Source organism: Neltuma alba, unplaced genomic scaffold (assembly GCF_004799145.2).
Source record: "Neltuma alba isolate B1F8T4 unplaced genomic scaffold, ASM479914v2 tig00010901_pilon, whole genome shotgun sequence".
Lineage (NCBI taxonomy): Eukaryota > Viridiplantae > Streptophyta > Magnoliopsida > Fabales > Fabaceae > Neltuma > Neltuma alba.
The window spans coordinates 455,794-471,652 of NW_021635684.1; the positions used below are offsets into that span (position 1 = coordinate 455,794).

At 38.0% G+C, this 15,859-nt stretch overlaps 3 protein-coding genes across 14 annotated transcripts; all 3 read left to right on the top strand.

The window, feature by feature from the left end:
• The first annotated feature begins 1,344 nt into the window (after positions 1–1,344).
• On the top strand, positions 1,345–4,125 carry LOC114759784 (cinnamoyl-CoA reductase 1). Its single transcript, XM_028949039.1, has 6 exons — positions 1,345–1,522; positions 1,643–1,815; positions 1,906–2,091; positions 2,197–2,359; positions 2,855–3,041; positions 3,656–4,125. The coding sequence occupies exons 1-6, from the start codon at positions 1,414–1,416 to the stop codon at positions 3,795–3,797; spliced, it is 960 nt and encodes a 319-aa protein (XP_028804872.1). The 5' UTR covers positions 1,345–1,413; the 3' UTR covers positions 3,798–4,125.
• A 747-nt stretch (positions 4,126–4,872) lies between these two features.
• On the top strand, positions 4,873–8,800 carry LOC114759783 (glucan endo-1,3-beta-glucosidase 9). Its single transcript, XM_028949038.1, has 2 exons — positions 4,873–5,351; positions 7,523–8,800. Exons 1-2 carry the CDS (start codon positions 5,011–5,013, stop codon positions 8,637–8,639), a joined length of 1,458 nt encoding a protein of 485 aa, XP_028804871.1. The 5' UTR covers positions 4,873–5,010; the 3' UTR covers positions 8,640–8,800.
• Positions 8,801–10,069: 1,269 nt separating this feature from the next.
• Positions 10,070–15,842, top strand: LOC114759782 (transcription initiation factor TFIID subunit 15b). 12 transcript variants are annotated; one of them, XR_003741957.1, is made up of 8 exons: positions 10,070–10,536; positions 10,612–10,702; positions 10,849–11,545; positions 11,858–12,008; positions 12,098–12,173; positions 13,761–13,963; positions 14,076–14,125; positions 15,198–15,834. XR_003741957.1 is itself a non-coding variant. In XM_028949035.1 (6 exons), exons 1-6 carry the CDS (start codon positions 10,203–10,205, stop codon positions 13,867–13,869), a joined length of 1,458 nt encoding a protein of 485 aa, XP_028804868.1. In that variant the 5' UTR covers positions 10,070–10,202; the 3' UTR covers positions 13,870–14,874. The 12 variants fall into 12 exon arrangements, 2 of the variants coding, with proteins under 2 accessions (XP_028804868.1, XP_028804870.1); XR_003741960.1 differs by having other exon boundaries at positions 15,430–15,834; XR_003741958.1 differs by having other exon boundaries at positions 14,076–14,108.
• Positions 15,843–15,859: the final 17 nt, after the last annotated feature.

The following is a 15,859-nucleotide window of genomic DNA, read 5'->3' on the forward strand; positions in this document are numbered from 1 at the left end:
AATAAAGTAATTTAAAAAGTAGTATACCTTTTAAAAAAAACTAAAACTTTAAAATGTAGAGTCTAGTAAAATAAGGGAGTAATGTTGGTTTTGGGTATTGAAATAAAATGAATCAAATATATTAATATTATATTATATATATAATTCTGGTAAAAATATATATAATATAATATAAATAACCATATATACTGTAGGTAGGGCAAAATGGGCACGGTTGCATGCCTTACCCTTGGCCCAACCCTGTCTGTTATTAGCTCAACTTGAAAATGCCCTGTTTTAGGCCAGGCTGGGAATTGTTTTTGGCAAGCTCAGATAGGTACTTCAAACTAATGGCCTTTATGAACACCCCTACCTTTGACAATAAAAAAAAATAATTGAAAAAAAAACAAATACTAATATTAATTTACTGAGCAAATTTTTTTTTTTAAAATAAATAAGTAAATACTTGAGGCGGGATGAGACGACCCTATCTTGATAACTGTATTGTCTGGTCCTGGAGTTATTCTATTTTACAATTTTTTTGGTCCCACCCTGTCTCCTTTTGAATTGACCAGGATTGGGATAGGATAGTCAGAACGAGATAAATTAAACACCCTTGTTTATTTGTAGAAGTCTGTTGCGACACCCATGTGGTAGACTTCTTTGAGGGTTTATTCATCATGATTGACGCTGACGCACTCGCAACCGGGCTCTGGGCTTGCCTTCATGGCCTCAAGGTCGCTAGGGATGCAAGATATCGTTATGTTATCTTAGAATTTGATGCAGCAAATGCAATTGGGCTTGTGTCTAATTATTCTGATGGGACTCATGCTGATTACAGTGTAACCGAATAGATAAGAGCCATGCTTCAAAAGAGTTGGGAAGTCAGAATCATCTAGAGAACCCGTAATAGCAAAGTAGCTACTAACTATCTTGCTAAGTGAGGACTTGGAGATTTATACTATACCTTTTGAGTTACAAAATATTTTAGGTAAAGATTACTGTCATAACACTTGCAATCGGATAGGGTTCAGTTAAGTTTTCCGGTCTTTGGGAGTTATAATATGTAGCAATTTCTTAAAAAAAAAAATCGTCACAATTTGCTTTAAAAAAAATGGAAAATCAGGAAGGCCAGACCATTATTTTTTACCACTATTTTTTAAATATATATGGTGATGCCCCAGGCAACTTAAAAAGCCATGATTTAAGAATAGGATGCCCATAGCACTAAACCTTGATGCTGTAAGACTCTGCACTCAACAAGAACACGATTGGATTATGGTTTACGAACGAACACGTGGTTGAGGGGGAGAGGTTAGACCTGGTTTCACTTTTCCATGAAAACGACAGCGTTTCACTGTGCTGATCTTTCTCCACAAGTCGGAATATAATGCTGCGCTGCCAGTTAAGCGTTGAGCATCCAAGACCGACGGCATGTCGAAGGTAGTGTGCGTCACCGGCGGCAGTGGCTGCATTGGCTCATGGCTCGTCCATCTTCTTCTTGAACGTGGCTACACTGTACACGCCACCGTTAAAGATCTCAGTTACAATCATCTCTTTTATTTCTTCATCTATTCTTGATTGTTAATGTTAATCCAGGTTATTGTTACACATCTTTTTTTCCCTCCAATTTCTTCTTCTTCTTGTATTTTTTGAATGCTAGATGATGATTCTGAAACCAAGCACCTTCAAGGCTTTGAAGGCGCTGACACTCGCCTCCGTCTCTTCCAGATCGACCTCCTCGATTACAATTCCATTGTCGCCGCCGTCGCTGGCTGCGCTGGTGTTTTCCATCTCGCTTCTCCCTGCATCGTCGACCAAGTTCAAGATCCTGAGGTCCAATTTTCACCCTCAATTCCTTTAGATTTCGTTAATAATTTCTCATTTATTTGCTCTTTTTTTTTTTTTTGGGCTCTGTTCTCGCAGAAAGAGCTGCTGGACCCTGCTATTAAAGGCACAAACAATGTGCTCACGGCGGCTAAGGAAGCTGGGGTGAGCCGTGTCGTGGTAACTTCATCGATCTCTTCCATTACTCCGAGCCCTAAGTGGCCATCTGATGTTATCAAGAATGAAGATTGCTGGGCCGATATTGAATACTGCAAGGAAAACCAAGTGAGGGTTTATTTCTGCTCTTCTTTTTGGATTTATTTTGTCTGTTTTTTGGTGGTCCTATGAATTATAAATTTCTGACTTCAGCTTTGAACTGCTGTGGGCCAGTTATGGTATCCGGTGTCAAAAACATTGGCTGAGAAATCTGCTTGGGAATTTGCCAAGGAGAAGGGTTTGGACGTCGTGGTGGTCAATCCGGGCACTGTCATGGGTCCTGTGATTTCTCCAAAACTTAATGCAAGCATGATAATGCTTGTACGTCTACTTCAAGGCAAGTGTTCTGTTGAAAAATTTCCATTTCCAATTAAAGCATAATAATGGTTTATTTTTTTTAATTTTTTTAAATTTCATTTGAATTTTGTAAAATTCGTCATTCATACGTCAAACTTCTTCTATGCGACGGATGTTGTGGCTTCTAAAATTCTATTTTTGGAGACTGCAATTTCAAAAGCCAATTGTATTCTTTCTAGCTTCGCTCGTTCTGTTTTCTCTCCGGCGGTTTCATCAGGGGGAAAACTGAGTACATAGGGGTGTGTAATTTGCATCTCTGAGAATTGTCCATGTTAATGAGATTGGTCCCTCTAGGTCTCCAAAGTCTTCATTGCCTTCCCTCCAAAAAGGAAGACCTACTAATTATCTTTGCTGACTGGAAAATTTCCTGGCTCTGCCATCGGTATAGAAAAGTAGTTTAGATACATAAACTAATGTTTCTGGCTTTATAATTTTTCGGAATTACTATTGATTTTCTTTTGCATTCTTGTTGCAGGCTGCAATGAAACATATCAGGACTTCTTTATGGGATCAGTCCACTTTAAAGATGTAGCCTTAGCTCACATTTTGGTGTATGAGAATAAAGCAGCATCTGGTAGACATTTGTGCGTTGAAGCCATATCTCACTATGGTGACTTTGTAGCAAAGGTCGCTGAACTTTATCCAGAGTATAATGTGCCTCGGTAGGTAAACTGAGAAACCTCAGAATTGCTAAATTTTTGAAAATAGCATGTTATAATATCAGTATATGAATCAGGAAACTGTTGGTAGATGGTGCTCCGAGTGAAGGAAGCTCATCTGCATGAATTCATGAATAAACACTGCATTCTTATTTGACATCAAGCAACTCAATGCATGCTGGGAGAAATAAAGTTCAGTAATTCTCTTATGAATCTTGCATGCCATCAATCATCAGTATGTTTTTCGTGGATGAATTATCAACTAATTTTACAACATGCTGCGTTGTTTTCCTGCTTCATTAAAAGGAAAAAAAGTACATACTATAGCTTGCCTTTGGCTTCATTCTCATATATATAAGACGAAAATGGTTAGTCAATTAGAGTATGGTTTGAAAGGAACTTGTTTTAAATCTGCCATATATTGTCGTCCGTATGAATATCAAATCATCCTGGTTTATCACCCCAATTGCAAAGCCTTCCCAATCAGAAGTTATTGATTGGATTTAAACTATTCCGTGTAACTTAACTCTTCTCTTTTGAATGCAAATAGATTACAGTAAAGCATATTGACCAGAACTTGTTTAAGTGAATTTACCCTTATTTTCTTTTCTGTGAAGCTTGCCTCGAGATACCCAACCAGGGTTGTTGAGAGCAAAAGATGCGTCCAGGAAACTGATGGATTTGGGTTTGAAGTTCATTCCAATGGAGCAAATAATCAAGGAAGCCGTGGAGGACTTGAAGAGCAAGGGGTTCATTTGATCATTTAATTGCAAATGAGTATGAGTACTTATGGGCTGCGGGCTTATGGCATGGGTAATTTATGAACAATTATGTACAATTGGTTGATAGCTCATGTAGCTTAATTGGTGAGGAGTAATGTTAACTAAAATAATGCACAACTATTTACTCACTAGCTCTGCAAAATTAAGTTGAACCCTTTGGCCCTATTTGGTACGCAGAATCAGGAGGTTGAGATTGGGATTGGGTTAGGGAATGAGATAAATTGTGTTGTTTGGTTTGTGGGATCGAAGATGACTTGAGATTGGACAGTGCCACATAAATGGTTTCAGTTTTTGCGCCACTTTCAGTCTTCGACTCCAATTGCGAACTTTTCTTGCCGGGGAAATTTGAAGAATCATGAGAGATTTTTTTTTTGGGGGAAAAATGAACAGCCAGATCATATTATAATGGACGGTCACGATTCCTTTCCTTTTATCTAAACAGTGCGTTTCAAAGATGAGTACCGTTTGCCCATGAGATTTGCTGAGCACTCGTTAGAAGGTGCTCATCTTTTATAACTGAGTTCCTGTTGGTAAAAATGTCCGTATTTAGTGCGCAAACTTGAATAAGATTAATTTTAATAGAACAATACTTATGCCTAACAAGAAAAAAAGTTAAAATTAAATAATTAATGATTATCATTTATTACAATGTAAATATTTTTTGTTTTCCGACGAACTATTTTCACTTTTTAATAAAACTAAAAACTTGATGCCCCAAAAAAAAAAAACATGAACACCTGAGACTAGCTAAGATAATTAATAAATTAATTATTTATTAGTTACTCAAAACTGAACTGAAATTCGCACTTTATAAATCGGACGTCTTAAATAATATTAATTTTAGAAGGAAAATTTCTGAAGTTTGGGCCCTCATTATTTGTGCTCATCAAATAGACGCAACAGCCCAAAGAAAAGCGCCATAATAAAAAATGCAGGAGAAAGAATTAATCTCCATTGGTCACACTTCTGGGGGCCGGAATATCTACCGTTTCACTTTACTCGGCGAATGATGGCTTCGTCGTCCCACTCGGCTCTGCCTCCTTACAAATTTTGAACTCAATATTATAATTACTGTACTGAACTGCCCCAATTCTCCCCCCAAAAATCGCATTTTCCTTCTTCTTTTCCGGGGTCTGAATTTTGAACCCTCCTTTCCTACTTATTATTCACTGTCACTCTCACACTCCCCAATGGTCACCAATTCTTGCTACATCATCTTCTTCTCCGTCATTACGAGCATGGTTTGTAGGGTTGGAGCACTGGGTGTAAACTGGGGTACTTTAGCTTCCCACCCACTTCCTCCCCACAAGGTGGTGAGCCTCTTGAAGTCCAACAACATCAACAAGGTCAAGCTCTTTGATGCTGACTCAAATGTTCTTCAAGCGCTTTCTGGGTCTAACATTGGCGTCACTGTGGGTATTCCTAACACTATGCTTAGAAGCTTGAACTCTTCCAAGAAGGCTGCTGATAGCTGGGTCCATGATAATGTGACTCGATACATTTCTAATGGGGGAAGCGGAGTTCGAATCGAGTATGTTCTGTATCTATGAGGCTGATGGTTTTTTTTTTTTTTTGGTGATATATGTGCTTGATAGTTTTGTTCATGGGTTTGGTTAGATATTGCGTTTCGATTTCCAGGTCATTTTGGTTCTCCTTGATTTTGCTGATAAGTTGATGTAACGCTAATAGCAGAAGTTAATCTGCTGACTTGGTTGCTTGTTTTGCTTGTGATTCTTCCTTGTTATTTCTTATAAGTCCCATATTGGTTTATCTTAGCCTTGATAAGGCCCCGAAGAACAAAAGAAGAGTTCATGACCGCATAAATTTTGAGATAGTTAAGTTGTAAAGGAAAGAACAATTTTGTAAACATAAGGGCACATTTTTCATAAACAACTGCAGAATCTTATTTAGTTATCATTTTGTTGAATTAATCCTAGTTCTAAGAGAAGCTCGTTGAATAGCCTTCTTAAGTGACCAAAGGATCCCTGGAAGCAATGCTTTCGGTTGAATCTATGCCTACCCTTTAGAATCTCCAGCATGTCACTCGTGCACTAACTATAGCACTAGGAGTATAAAATCCTTACTACCTTCTTTCTCCTACCAAAAAGGAAAGGATATAAAAAATAAAACTCAAATTTAGTTCTTAGGTTTGGAGTTGAGACAGTAGACCAAGAAGAATACTATGTCATATGCCATTTTATAGATTCGTTTTTCTTTGTTTACCTTGCCTTGGCAGTTTTTCAAATGCAGTAAAAATAATATCATGCATTTTCTGGTGTCAGGCCAATATTTTTCTTTACGTGCAGCCTGATTATCCTTAGGTGGAGTTGAGTATGCCACTTTCACCTTTGCATTGTCTGCTAGTTCAAATATAGTGATGATCGTAAAGGTGGAGATGTGATAACATGTTGCATTGCATTTTCAGCTATCACTTCTGCCTCTAGCAGAAACGTGGTTCCGATACTGAGGAAAAATGTAGCAGTTTCTATTACATATATAATGCACGTTCTGATCTCAGATGAAAACTTTATGTTTGGGTATGTCATTTTTAAAGATTTAAATCTGTAACTTGGTCAAGTTAATTGCTAGTGTTGCAACTTGAGAATATTGGTTATGAAAATGTTTGATCAGTTTGCAGAGGTTTAGTCTGATGATGCAGAGTTGGTGGTGTAGACTTGTTCCTATGATAGATTGTTTCAATGGAATTTGTATCTTGTGTTAAGACTCAGATTGCCTGTGTATAATATTTGTTACTCTTCTGGTCTTTAATATAAGACCTGTTTAACTAATTTGATTAAATTAAGAAAATTAGGTGAGTTAGTTAATTATAAGAAATATGACATGTTTTTCCTAAAACGCCATAATCATCTTCCTTTCCTCTCCTACTTAATTGTGGTTGAGGGGTGTAATTTAGAAAAAACTGACAAATATGTTCTGCATTAAGGATTGGAGGAGTACCACATAAGTCACATTGAGAACCTAGACAGGATCGTTTGAGTACTCTTGACTCCCTGACCATGACATCATCTACTTTGAGGACTGTCTTGTTTATATTTCATTTTTCTTCTGCTGGAAAGCATTCATTTCTTTCCTTCCTTTGCCTTCCTAGCAAAATTTTAAAACAGACTTGGTAACTGGGAAGGCTTCATATGATATTGTTGAAGACAAGAAGTTTTGTCCCACCACATGGTGTTGGTCATATGAATTGTATGATGCCTTGTACTCTATCAGATAAGATATATTATTGATCAGAAGGTCTTGTTCCATAACTTTATTATTGAAGACAATCATAAACATTAAAAATGTCAGACAAAGTTAAAAATAATTTTCTAATTTCAAGATAATGATAGAGATAATATGTCTAGGTGTCAATTTTTTCATCCTTCAACAGAATCTAATAAAAATTGCTTACTGCTTGATAACATGACCTATGTAATTTGCCCAATTACAACTGAAGTGAAAGCCATTGCACGTATTACAAAAGTAGCTTTCAGAGCAGATGGGGAGATGGCCTTTATATTTCTTGTTGGTTTAGTCGGCTAAACTGGCTAATGAGAACTTCGTCTAGGTGTTATATACTTCCGTAGTCTGGTTGGAGGCTCAAAGGCTTTGAGCCGCTTAACTGTACTGCAAACTTTATCCCTTAGCCTACTTTGAAGAATGATCTAATTATAGATACGGTCCTAAACATGACTTATGCAGATATGTTGCTGTGGGTGATGAGCCATTTCTCCAAAGCTATGGTGAGCAATTTCATCCCTTCGTTATTGGAGCAGTTGCAAACATTCAGGCAAGTCTAGTGAGAGCGAAACTGGATAGCAGAGTGAAAGTCGTGGTCCCATGCAGTTTGGACAGTTTCCAGTCAGAATCTAACCTTCCTTCCAAAGCACACTTCAGACCTGACCTCAACAAAACCATGATTGAACTCCTGTCATTTCTTAATAAGCATGAGTCCCTTTTCTTTGTGAGTATTTCTCCATTCGTAGAACACCTGCAGAACAAAAACATATCGCTGGACTTTGTGCTCTTCAGAGAAACCCCGCACATTCGTCATGATAACCATAAAGCATACAAAAATAGCTTTGACTTGAGCTATGATACAGTGGTGACTGCACTATCAGCAGCAGGATTTCAAAATATGGACATTGTCGTGTCAAAGATCGGTTGGCCAACAGATGGAGCAGCCAATGCAACTTCATATCTTGCAGAGACCTTTATGAAGGGTTTGATGAACCACCTTCGTAGCAACTTGGGCACCCCGGTTAAGCCTCGGCATCCACCTGCTGAAACATACCTATTTAGCCTTCTTGACGAGGACCAAAGGAGCATTGTTTCTGGAAACTTCGAGAGGCATTGGGGTATATTCACTTTTGATGGCCAAGCGAAATACCAGGTTGATCTTGGCCAAGGTTCATCCAAGAACCTTGTAAATGCACAAAACGTTGAGTATCTTTCTTCCAAGTGGTGTGTGGTGAACAACAATAAAGACATGTCCAATGCCACTGCTAGTGCTGCATATGCCTGCTCAAATGCTGATTGTACCGCCCTATCTTCTGGTGGATCTTGCTTTAACTTAAGCTGGCCCGGCAACATATCATACGCTTTTAATAGCTACTATCAGCAGCATGATCAGAGAGCAGAAAGCTGTGATTTTGGGGGTTTGGGTTTGATCACAACTGTCGATCCATCGAGTGATCATTGTAGGTTTCCGATTGAGATTCACACTTCTCATTCTGAATTTCTTGGGGTCCATCATTATCATCAGGGGTTCACATTACTGGGAGCTTTCTTCTTGGCATGTTTTTGCAGTTTGACATAGGTAAGATGAGGATCATTTTTGTAGCTCGCTGGCATATAGTAGTTCTGCTGCAAATATTTCTTGTTGAACTGAATGGTTCGCCTGACTATTATGCCATTAATGTCTGCCTGTCCATGGTTTTTTTTTTTTTTGGTTGGTTTCTTCTCCATTTGAGATCAAGTGAAGTTACGCCTTGAGATTTTGAGCATAGTGGCTTCTTTAGTCTTCTTCCCCCTATTTCCAATCTTTAGTTCGGCTGTTTTGGTCAAATTTAGATAGTCTAGATCTAAAACCCAACTACTTTTTCCAAAAAAAAAAAAGGCTTTTTTTATAAGCATGATGATGTAAATGATATTTCCCCCTATATTTTTTAATACTAATATAAGATCTATTTAACTAATTTGATTAGATTAAGGAAGTTAGCTTTTTCCTAAATACCATAATCTTTCTTAATACTCCATTTTCCTACTTGATTATGGTTGAGAGTATTCATAGGGGTAATTTAGAAAAATTCAAATGGGTTTTATAGGACTAAAACCAATTCGGGTCTTATATTAAGGACGGAGGAGTATTATGGACAAAAAAATTGGACTGCTAATGTGTGATCTAAATGATTCAAAAATAGAATCGAAAGACGGGGGGGAAAAAAAAGTAGGCAGAATAATCAGGAAATCGGTTGCTTTGTTTGACAAGAATTCGGTCGCTATTTTCTCCTTCGTTGGAAGTTCCAGGGGAAGGGTTCGCTTCAACTGAGTTATTTTTTATTTTTATATTTAAAGTAAAACATAGTGGGGTAAAGAAATTCCTAAATGGAGATTCAAATTTTATTTAATTAAACTAAAATAACCTGTTGTTATCTGGATTCATAACTAATTTATATTTATATTTTTATGTAATTATAAATCTATTTTTATTTTTCCATCCAAGATAGTCACTTCTTTAATATTCTATACCGATCATGAAGGCAAACATTGCATTTTCTTTTTAAAAAATTAGTTAAAATCTATTTAACATTAAAAATGATGCAAATGTATTAGGAATTTATTTACAAATTCAGATGCTTATTTTAACTGTGTAATGCCACACCAAAATATTTATATATAATAATAAATATGTTACAGACAGTTAAAGAATAATTATATTAAAAAAGATCGCCCTAGAACTTTTTAATTAGAAAATGATTGATATAATCTCTAGTTTTTTATATTTGTTTTCATTTTGGTTTTAGTTTTTTAAATTTTAAATTATAGATTTTGATCCCTCAAAAGATAAAATGATCCAGAGTAAATTTAAAGACTAAAAATTGTATTAACTTTATTGTTAGAAAATTTTAGCTCATTTTTAATGTTTTTGGGTCCAAGTTTTTTATTTTTTTAAAATTTTCCTTCTCATTTGATTTGTCGGATGAAACCCTATCTTCTGTGGCATGAAGTCGGCAAGGAGATCTTAGCTTGATATGTTGATAATAATACCTTCAGCCACTATCCTTTTCTCCGTCCCTTTTGGATAATCAATTTCTTCACCGGAGCGTATACTTTTCTCATCTCATTCTCGCTCTTGGTCCTGAAAAACCTAGATTGGATCATGTCTGGGCCGTACGATCAAGATGCCGGTGGTGGTACTGCGCCTCCGCCTTACGGAGGTGGCGGCGGACATCAAGGAGGCAGCTATGGTGGCGCAGGATATCAAGGAGGCAGCTATGGTGGCGGAGGAGGATATCAAGGAGGCAGCTATGGAGGAGGTAACGCTGCTGGCGGCTATGGCGGTAATGAGGGCGGAACTTACGGAGGCAGGGGGAGCGGTGGTTATGGCGGGAGAGGCAGCGGTGGAGGTCATGGTGGTCGAGGTGGCGGAGGTTATGGGGGTCAAGGAGGCGGAGGTTATGGTGGTCGAGGAGCAGGAGGTTATGGTGGTCGAGGTTTGTGCTTTGTTTGATTGCCGTTTTGGTTTTATTTTCTTATCCGATCGTGTCCTGATTAGATGTAAATGTCAGGTGGTGGATATCAAGGAGGTGACCGTGGTGGACGGGGAGGTGGCCGTGGTGGAGGTGGTAGAGACGGAGATTGGCGTTGCCCAAACCCTAGGTTTGAGATCTTGCTTTCTGATTTATTTTTGCGATACTTTATTGGAGAAGTCTTTTTCTAGTCTTGAATAATTGGGAAAAAAAAATCTGGATTACCTTCTGCGAATTCTCACGTATTTTTATTTGATGGAAATTCAATATATGTAGCTGTGGAAACCTGAATTTTGCGAGAAGGACTGAATGTAACAAATGCGGCGCACCGTCTCCTACTGGTGCTGGTGATAGGGGTGGCAGTGGTGGTGCTGGCGTTTACAACAGAGGAGGAAGGGATGGGGGATATGGCAGCAATCGAGGGGGTAGATCTGGCAACTATGATGGAGGAAGAGGTAATGACTATGGCAGGGGCAGTGGTGGTTACAATGATGGAAGGAGGGGAGGCAGCAGGGAGCACTCTTTCAATGGTAGAGAAGATGGTGGCTATGGTCAAGTGCCTCCTCCTACAGCCCAATCTTATGATGGTACTGGTGGAAACTATGCACCCGCTTTCAGTTCATATGATGGTAACATGGGTGGTTACGGCTCAGAAGCAGTGCCTCCACCTCCAACCTATACTGGTGGCCCCACTTCATACCCTCCATCCTATGGTGGTAACATGGGTGGTTATGGTGGAGATAATTCAGGTGATGCACGAGGTGGTGGTAGGGCTGGGGCACCAGCTGGATATGATGGTAGTGCTGGTAATCGAGGTGGATATGGTGGACCTCCTGCAGAGCCGCCAGCTAAAGTGAAGCAGTGCGATGAGAATTGCGATGAATCATGTGACAACTCTAGAATCTATATATCTAATTTACCGCTGGATGTGACAATTGAAGAGCTTAGAGAGCTTTTTGGAGGAATAGGACAAGTAATATTCTCATCTGTTTACTTTTCCACAGGCTCATATCTCATTATGTGAAGGGTGCTTCTTTAGCAAGCTTTTTTTTCTGGGAATCCTATGCATGCTTATGTAGGTTATGAATAATGACAGAGATTCAATTTGACATTAGCATACTTGTCTTTGTTCTTTAGAAGATAACTAAATTATCTGAAATTTAATTCTCTTTTTCAATTGTTGAGGCAGAATGCGTCAGTGAGTTTCTTGGATTACTGTTATGTCTATCTGATTGATTTTGTGAAGTGTGAATCCTTGTACTAAGAACATACTTCATTGATGTAGGTTGCTAGGATAAAGCAGAAGAGGGGCTATAAAGATCAGTGGCCCTGGAACATAAAAATATACACAGATGAACAAGGAAATAATAAGGGTGATGCTGTTCTTTCATATGAAGATCCATCTGCTGCACATTCTGCGGGTGGTTTCTACAATGGTACCTCATCTGGCTCCTCATCTTTTAAATTTTGATATCTTTATATTTTTTCTAATGTAAAGAAGCTAATTATGAATGTTGCATTTTAGATTATGATTTGAGGGGCCACAAAATTAGTGTCGCCATGGCAGCAAAAACTGCACCAAAGGCTCCACCTGCATATGGGTATCTTTGATAAATCTTCTTCCATTCTTTATTTGACACCATGCACGCTCTGTGAATTGTGATATTATTCATGTGCCCTTGGGGATTGTTTGTGACAAGTGGAGTTGTGATTGTTATTTCAATTCATTTTTGGTGATAGATTGCTATACGAAAATATTGTGTTTGACCTCCATGTTCTTAATCTTGGTTCTTTTAATGTGTTAGCAGTTGGAAATGATTTATTTGTTGAAATCTTGGATAGTTATTTGCCATGAAAATGAAATCATGAGTGGTTGCTGTGATGGTTGCTAATGCTTCCATTCTCTGTGGCCTGCGTACTAGTATACGTTTTCATCTGTGACTGGCCTGAGTGCATGGCAGCTTCAGTCTGTTAGGAAATAGCGTCAGCCATGGTTGTGCTGGTTGTCAATAATGGGCCTGTGGCATCTGCTGGAATGTTGGTCTTCGCAGGTCTCTTATTTTCTAGGGTCATAGGGTTCATTTTCTTCATGAACGAAATTAACACAACAAAGACCCTAAAATATAAATGATGCGAGAACAAAATAAACACACATTACACCGTCTGGCCTGAAGGGGCATAATCATCAATTTTTTTTTGTTTTAATCGTTTGAAATCAACACAACATCTTAAGATACTCTTCATTCAATAGCAAGATTAGCTCTTTGGTCCTTTATTGCACTTTCTTCTTGAACTGCCAACAGACTTCTTTCTTTCTTTTTCTCTGGGGGTGTTAGTTCCTGGTTTTGGCTTAATTATATTTAAGTTTCATGATTGTTGTTCTCAGGTATTGAGACTTATCCACCTTTTATAGTTGGATTAACAATTCAACACATCTTAAATTATTTCAAAAATCGTAGTAGTAGTGGCTACCATGCTATTGCCTACACTGATTAAACTTCTTTAGCTGTTTTATTTATCTTCAATTATTAGACCAAATATAGAACATTGTACTTTATGAGTTGTAGTATCCTCATTGGAAGGAAGTGCAGATTATTTCCTTAGTTTTATGTGTAATACTACTTAAAATTCTATTAAAAGGTGCGGAGGTTTGTTTTCTATTTTCTTGGTTGGCTCAACTAGTCGCACTGCACTTCCCACGTGCTTGAACTTGAAGGCAAAAATTTGTGATGTTTCACAATAAATCTGCTTTGGTGGTTTTGGTGCAAGGCAAAATTTCTTAGCCTATTTGAAGTATGGCTTTTTGTTCTTTGTTCAGCATACCTTGTTCGTGCTCAGAATTTGTACCTTTTATCTCTTTTCACCATTCAAGCTTCCTTCTGTCATTAAAAACAGTAGAATTCTAACTGTGATCGTGGATGCCCACTAAAATTCTGAGGAAATCTAAGCTAGATCAGTTTCCATTTGGTGTTTGTTTTGTTCCTGTCATGTGAAACCAATGGAAAAATATTGATTTTCTCATCTGCTCTATCGGTCAACTGGAAGATTGTGTTGCAATATACTAGCCATTTTCTTTGTTAACTTGAAATACCAATGATTGACAAATGGACTATTGTATGAATATATGGCTGATTTTGCGAGTATTTTTCTTTTAAATATAAACACTTGAATCTGTTTCTATTATATAGGGGCAACAGGGGTGGATATGGTGGAGATAGACGCAGAGATAACTACAGAGACAGTGGAGGTCCTGATAGGCGTGACAACTTTGGTGGAAACCGATCACGTCCATACTGAGAACTACAGCAAGAAGCTGTTTATGTACTATGATTTGTGGTCTGAGGGATTTATTATGTTCAGTTGGCTGGTCTCTTGAAATGGAAGCAAAGAGGTAGGTTAATACTAGCAACCTCTTTGCTCCTTTTTGATCCATTTGTCACTAGCTGGCGGATTATCACTTTTAGCCAGGGGTTAATTAAATTATGCCGATCTTTGTTTTATAGAGCCAGGTGGATAGTCTCCAACTTGCTGCTAAGGTAGGTTGAATTTTAAGGTGAGTGCTGCTTTCATGTAACCATGCTTTATACATGCTTAGAAATTGGCTCGTCTATAATGGAAGGCATGCCACGATTTCGTAGATCTATGATGGATCCTAATTAAGAAGGCATTTAAAGTTTAATTCACTTTGCCGGGAAAACTATGCTACTATCAACCCACATTACATTACAGGGTATTTTTTATTATTTTATTGTCAACTTGTAACTTCAAGCCATAAAATCTTGGCCTTGAGGACTAGGGTCCTTGTCGCATATTTGGTCTTGAGGTTTTGAGATGAAGACATGAAAAAATTATTTGATGGGTATCTAAGTGAGATGGCAAAATCTACTCTAAAAATTAGCTAAGGTAAAAGAACCAACCCACTTAGATATCCTAATGAGCATTCTCTTTTACTCAACTTGGGACTTGGTATCCCATACTACATGTTTTTCATCAATTGGCCCCGCATGAAAAGCTGACGTCTTGGCGGCTATACTCCATGGCACTTTTCTCAGCATCTTACCGGTCTGAACCCTTCATGGGTAGTCTTTTTCAGAACTGCTGACAGTTTGGCTCTGATACTAATTGATGGGTACCTAAGTGGGATGTAGAGTTTTATCCCAAACGCTAGCTGTTGAGGTGGGAGAACCAATCGACTTAAATACTCAATTGAGCATTCCATTCTACTCAATATGAGACTTGGTATCCCATACTACCAAATGGACATCAATGTTATTTATTTTGTATCAATTATATTGATAATATTATATGCAACAGTCACAATAGAACAAGTTCATGAGCAATAACTATCATTTCCTTGGAAACGCAACGTCAAACATTTTATGGTCTTTTGGGAGAAGTATTTTTGTCAGAAACCAGGCAAGACAACTTAACATCAAATAAAATGGTATTTTTAACTAGGATGGAGGTGTTTTGCCATGCGCATAAAGCAGGAAGAGTGAGTCTTCTTTTTTTCTGCCAACAGGTCGTCTTATTCATTGCTTAAAGTGTGGCTGCATAGAAATAATATATATTTTATATGTATTAATTTTATCAGCCGAGTCTGTGATAAGATTTTTATCTTGTAGAGTTGCGATAGTGTAGGAAGGCATCTTTTTGTTATTGAAGTCAAATCTTTTGGACGCAGTCAACTTCTCCTTATATTATGCTTTTTTGGGTATGCTCTCGGTGGATGGTCGATTGCTTTGTTACTTTATTTCGCTACTGGTCTCATGAGTGGTTTCAGGAAATAGAATCTTGTTATCTTGTATTTGGGCATCTTGAAAGGTGAGCATAATTATGGATTTCCCTCTGCTTCAGGGCCCTTTTCGTCGTGGAAATTGGGTTTTTTTCCCTTGGGTGAAATATCAAGGGTGTGGCCAAATCATTCGGGACTTGGTACTAATTCCTTAGATTTAGAGGACATTAAAGGGTACTTGGTACCAAGTCCTTGGGAGATTTAGAGGACATTAAAGGGTTTTTCGCTTCTATTAACAAATGTGTTTCTTGCTGCAAGTATCAACACTATGCCCTTTGCCTCGTGATCGATTAGCTCGTGGTGCCTTGGCATCAATGGGCTGAAAATTCAAGGTGGCTTGCAAATTTGTTTAGTGGATAATTTTGTTGGAGCGTGCGGAATTTAAGCTCAGTTGGATCCGAGTTTGACCTATTATTGGGACTTTCCAAGTTTAAAATTGAGAGTAAAATTATTTCCTGTTATGTGTTGATGAGTTTAGGCTATGATTGTATC